The sequence below is a fragment of the Leuciscus leuciscus genome, assembly GCF_965113295.1.
Source record: "Leuciscus leuciscus genome assembly, chromosome: 17".
Classification (NCBI taxonomy): Eukaryota; Metazoa; Chordata; class Actinopteri; order Cypriniformes; family Leuciscidae; genus Leuciscus; species Leuciscus leuciscus.
Window position 1 is genome coordinate 35,204,501 of NC_138741.1, and position 6,000 is coordinate 35,210,500.

General features: G+C 39.0%; 1 protein-coding gene across 1 annotated transcript; it reads right to left on the reverse strand.

The window, feature by feature from the left end:
• Window positions 1-454: 454 nt before the first annotated feature.
• Window positions 455-6,000, reverse strand: fosaa (v-fos FBJ murine osteosarcoma viral oncogene homolog Aa). Its single transcript, XM_082142244.1, has 4 exons — window positions 5,815-6,000; window positions 5,060-5,269; window positions 4,658-4,765; window positions 455-2,717 (listed from the first exon to the last, which is right to left on the reverse strand). Exons 1-4 carry the CDS (start codon window positions 5,908-5,910, stop codon window positions 2,067-2,069), a joined length of 1,065 nt encoding a protein of 354 aa, XP_081998370.1. The 5' UTR covers window positions 5,911-6,000; the 3' UTR covers window positions 455-2,066.

The window sequence follows — 6,000 nt, forward strand, 5'->3', positions numbered from 1 at the left end:
ACGTAAAAGGAAAATAAAAGCTTAAACATTTTCTGCAACCTTGCTAATCAGTTACTTACAGTGGTGAGGGAAAATTCTGTCATGTTTAATTTAGCTAATTAATGGGCTATTTTTACTGCTCTTTAAATATTGCACTTAAATGAAATTAAAAAGCAATTACTTGGTTTTGTTTCACTCTGAAATGGATAGGAGTTATCTGCTTTTGTTAAAAAACAAACTTTTAATATATAAAAAACAGACTTTCAATTAACTTAAATTTTGTAAGTTATTAAAAACAATCCAACTGCAGTTTGATTGATATTACTTGAAATATGCACAATAAAAAAAAAACACGATTTATGAAAATGTATTAATTTGTATTTGCAAATGAACTCTTCACATGTCAAATATGAAGCTGTACTTTCTATCAGCAATTTATTCAGAAACAAAGGACACAAGAACACCAGTGCATGATTGTATATCGTGAATATTTATTCAGCAATCAATGCTCTTTCTGTTCTTTTCATTTGACAAAGAAGTCAAATTTAAAATGTAGAAAAATAAATTATCATAAAATACATCTCCATCGATATAGCACTGGATGTTTTCATGGAAAACTCTAAACATTTAAGAACAATGTGAAACACAGTCGAATGATGACACTGAGGTATGTGATAACTCTGATGACTGTATATTAAAGCACAACACAAGTCGATAATCTATTGCCATAGAAAACAAACACAAAACTGCAGTCAATTCCACAGAACTTAGCACCAGATCAAACATATATGGAACTGATACATATATACTATATATGTTATATATATTTATATATATATTCATGATATCTTGTGCATGCTTTTCAAACCAGAACATAGTTCATATCTGCTCGAATAAGATAATTGTCCATGCTCTTGTATTTGGGCTACATCAAATGTATCTGGAAGAAAGTAATACCCCGACCCTCACATTTTACATGGAACAGCTGGCTTTAATGGAAGCGTGTTTCCCCAACAGAATAAAAAAAAAACTAATTTTGATTTTTTTATCTCACAATTGTGAGTTTACATTTCGCAAGTCGGACTTTTCTTCTCAGAACTGAGAAACAAACTCACAGTTGTGAGTACTAACGTCTAAATTGCAAGATATAAACTCACAATTCTGACTTTTATAACTCATAATTGACTTTATTTCTCAGAATTGTGAGATATAAAGTCGCAATTGAGTGTTATATAAAGTCTATATCGCAAGATATAAACCCGCAATTGCAAGTTATAAAGTCAGAATTTTAAAGTGACTTTTCTTCTCAGAATTGATGACTTAACTCACAGTTGTGAGTAAACATTTCTGAATTGCGAAATAAAGACAGAATTGCAAGATATAAACTCAAAATTCTGACTTTATAAATCGCAATTCTGATTTTATAACATGCAACTGACTTTATTTCTCAAAATTGTGAGATATAAATTTGCAATTGCGTGTTATATAAAGTCAGAATCGCAAGATATAAACCCACTTAATAACTTAAGTTATAAAGTCAGAATTTTAAGGTCATTTTTTCTTTTTCAGAATTGTGAGTTTATATTTACGCAAATTAAGACCGTATGATTCCCAATTGCGGGTTTATAACTTGCAATTGTCACTTTACTGTATTTCTCAAAATTGCGAGTTTATATTTCACAATTTGAAAGCATTGCAAGATGTAAACTTGCAATTGTGAGTAAAAAAGTGTCAGAATTGTGGGCTACTTTTACACTGTTGCCGCCCAGTTTTTGTAGACCGAGGGTTGAAGTGAATTTCACCGGGGAAACCCCCCTGGAACATGATTGGGCGCTTGTTTTGGCCATGATTGGGCACTTGTTTTGGCCATGATTGGGCTAGATTTGATTTGCAGTTGGGCAGGTTTTGTTGTGCAGACCCTGCAACCCTGATAAAAAGTCGCAATTACCTTTTTAATCTTTTATTCCGTGGCGGAAACAAACTTCCATAGGCTTCACACCAACATCACACATCTGGACGTCATAACACTGCGATATCCAATAGATATTAAGAACAATATCGTGACATTACATCATCTACACTTGCATTTATAAGGCAAGAAGGGTTGGAGAGTTGAGAATATCGACGCCAGACTCTGCTTTGGTCACGCCACCTTTGCAGCCATCCAGTCCCTCGGCCAGGGAGTCCAGCTCAGGGCAGGCGAAGGTGAATACAGACAGATAGTTGCTGCAAGAAGGTGTGGAAGTGCTCACCACAGGGGTGCTCAAAGGTTCGAGGTCATTGGCCACAGACTTGTACAGGGTTTCCCAGTCTGTGATGCCCAGCGAGCCGGTCAGGTCAATGTCGGGGACGGAGCGAGCCGAGACCCGGTCCTCGTCGACGGAGGAGAGGAACTCATCCCTGACGTCCAGAGAGGGTTCGAGGTCACACAAACTGACCTCGGCACTGGAGCACAACAAGATGTTGGAGTTCCCAGAAATAGCGGTGGACGGCACTGTCGGGATCTCCAAGTCCTGCAGGGAAGAGGCGTCTTGCGGACTATCCTCTGGGAGTTTGCTGGCCGTTTCGGGAGTTGGAAGTGGCTGAGGCGAGTCTGGAAACAGGCAGTCCAGCTCTTCAGGTAGTTGGCAAAGAGGTTTATGAGTGGCGAGAACGTATTCAAGCCTCTCCTTTTCCTTCAGGAGGTTCTCGATTTCAGTCTGGAGGGCCGCTTTGTCCTCTTCCAGCTTGTCTGTTTCCTGGAGAAAACAAAACTGGGTTATTCCACAAACAGACAGATTTAAAGGAGCTGTTCACCCAAAAATAATTCACTCGCCCTCATGTTGTTCCAAACCTTTATGGCTTAAATAAATAGTTCACTCAATTAAGAAACCCTAATGTCATTCCAAAAGACTTTCGTGTATCTTTCAGAACATGAATGAACATGTTATTCCAAACATTTATGGCATAAAGTGATCTTTAAAATCACTCAAAAATGTTAATTCTGTCATCAATTATTAACCATCATGTCATTCCAAACCTGTAAGACTTCATTCATCTTTGGAACACAAATGAAGATGTTAATGAAATCTGAGAGATTGAAAGTCTGTTCACCCAAAACTCTGATGCTTCAAAACGTTCATAAAGAGATCGTAAAATAAATCTTTATGAATCAAGCAGTTTAATCCAAGTCTTCAGAAGAGACACAATCACTTTATATTATGAACAGATTTAATTTAGGCTTTTATTGACATATAAACATTGATCAGCGAACATAAACAAAAGCTCAACCAGACACACAAGAACAAACATTGGTTTTTGCCAAAGCTTAGTTCGAGAATGAACTTCATTGGTTCTTATGCTTGAGCTTCCGTGACCAAATTTAAATTCTAAAAGTAGGTTTAAGTAAGTAAATAAATGTAAAAAAAATTATCATTAGTATGGACTTGGAACAACATGTGTGAGTAATTGATGATTTTTTTTTTTTTTTGGTGGGGGGGACTATTAACATTTAAGGGGTGTTCACATTAACGAATTGTCAGCACAATTAGGTGGGCAAAAAGGTCCATCGTCTCTGGAATCTTTTTACATTTCGCTTTCTCAGAAGGTGAACTCGTCATAGTTGGGTAAACGTCTAGTGGTGAATGGGAGACGACAGCAAATATAATTTTGCGTTCCCATTTGCGTTTCAAAAAGGGTCCATTGTCAATAGTGTGGCGATGTATAAAGCATTGCTCGCACAGAACAGAAGTTACTTTCAAACCAAACAGCTTTCAGTTGATCAACGGAGTAAATTAGTGTGACCAACTCGAACCCTGATGCAAAGCCTGCATGGGGAAACGTTTGCCCACATGTGAAAATCTTGACCATGTGGATGTCTATTGAAATAACTGGAAGAAACAATCTCTGAACAATGGTAAATATGACCGCACCTTTAGAATTTGCAATATCAAGCAGCATAGCAATCTTTTTTGTAAGCGGACGACACCGGATGCCTCACACATTAAGTTAAGCTCTTACTTACGTTAAAAAATAAAGGTGGATAAGCTGTATCCTAAACCACACGACATCTGAGACTCTACCAATGACAAGAGTTTATCTGTTTGTCTGAGCGAATGTCTGAAAACAATCATTATTTTGAATTTAATATTAACCTTTAAATTTGGGTCAGTTCTTGGTGTGTACATCATAGGCTATGTCTTCATAAGCCTTTGACAATCACATCTAACAGGGAACGTTCTCATGAACTTTAATGTTCTGGCAAGTTTCCCGCAGAGTTATGAACAAACGTTCTTCCAGTAACATTAATAGATGTTCATTCAAATTCATCAGGGTGTTCTCAAAACGTAAAGGCACTAAAACATTATTTATACATAGTATGGAAGGTTTATTATCTGTAATTTGCTAGATGTTAACCGTTTCAGAACATTCTAAAGTAACGTTCCCAGAATGTTTGCACACACACACACACACACACACACACACACACACACAAAAATTAAGTTTCGAACGTTCGGAGAACATTCAGAATGGCAACATTAGGCCTACAATGTAACATTTTGTTAACTGGGATGGCGCAAAACAACGTCGTATCATGGGTTCATTTAGTCAATAGTGGGTGAGTAAACAGACAGAAGAGTGTTCATGTTTTTGAATGAACTGTAGCTGTTAAAGCTGATGTTGTGATGTCTGTACTCACTGCCTGCAGGGTGTCGGTGAGTTCTCTCCGTCTATTGCGACACTTCGCTGCAGCCATTTTATTCCTCTCTCTCCTGATCCTCTTCTTCTCCTCTTCCTCCGGAGAGAGCTAGTCAAAGCAAGATGAATTGCACTTGTCATCTCGAAGAATCAGTGCGCGCCTCGCTAAAATGCCTGACTTCTATCGCCAATTATTCACGCAATGGCAAAAGCGTGTTTCTCTGCAATGCGTCTAAAAATAGTCTATTGTTGCAGACTCGCTGTGACCTGAATATAAATTGGATGCTGCTGGTCTAGGCAACATGCCAGAGCTAGAGCTGCATCCCCATCAATCCCATGCAGGCACATGCTTCACAGTCACAGATCAGCACGCGTGCCAGACATGCAGTGAACGCAGAAATACCTGCTCGCTCTTGCTCTTTCTGCCAGCGCATTTCCCCTTGTTCCCAGCGACCTTGCTCTTTGCCGGCTCGTTGCTTTCGGCTCTTCCCAGAGACGGAGACCCAGACGTGATGACCGTGGGCTGGACCATCCACTGCAGGTCTGGCGTGCTGGAGATCGCGGTGACCGTCGGAACGAACGAGCCCGGAGACTCAGCATCCACGCACGAGCCCTGCGATGATGCGACGGAAATATATCGTTATAGCGCCATAAACACAACACTTATTTATACCAGGTCTCTTATTAATGCATGACTTTTTTTTTTCTTTTTAAAGTTTACACTTGTGACTCTTTCTTTAAATACACTCGAACATCTAAAAATAGCCTCCTGATCAATATTTAACTTTTGCATTGTCTCTGACGTCAATGCTTACGCAGAGCTGCTGTGGGCTCTCCTCGCTGGATTTATTTTTCTCAATGAACAGCTGCATTTTTACAATGCTTTACGATGTTTCACTGCATTGTAAAGGATGCGCGACACAACATCACATTCAACATCTGATAAACAGATGAAGCACCAACATTGCAATAGTGTGCTAGCCTATTCAAAATATATAAATATTTAATAACATTTCAGATTAATAGCCTAAATGTTTGAATAAGAAACAATATAGTCTCCAAGAATGCATTTGTATTATGTATTAGATATTAAAGCACATGCATCGATCATGGCGTGGATGTTATTATGATGTATGGATGAAAGTGAAAGCATCATACCTGTGTGCTGCTGCTGTCCATCGGTCTGTGCGCGCGCGCGTCCCCGCCAGAAGAGGACGAGGAATCCGGATCAGAATTAGCTTTGCTCAGGAACATTTCTCCAGCACAAACAGACACAAATATTGACTGGATTCCAGCTCTTCTGGTCCGAATCCCTCGCTTCGTGATGTTGCAGTCGCTCTCTCC

Bases quoted from the DNA above. Each gene is read 5' to 3' on its own strand.
- fosaa (XM_082142244.1), bottom strand. From the start codon at position 5,910: ATGTTCCTGAGCAAAGCTAATTCTGATCCGGATTCCTCGTCCTCTTCT. The intron at 4,766-5,059 runs GTATTTCTGCGT...TGCTTTGACTAG, and splicing joins GAAAGAGCAAGAGCGAGCAG to CTCTCTCCGGAGGAAGAGGA. The intron at 2,718-4,657 runs GTGAGTACAGAC...TGTTTTCTCCAG, and splicing joins TCACCGACACCCTGCAGGCA to GAAACAGACAAGCTGGAAGA.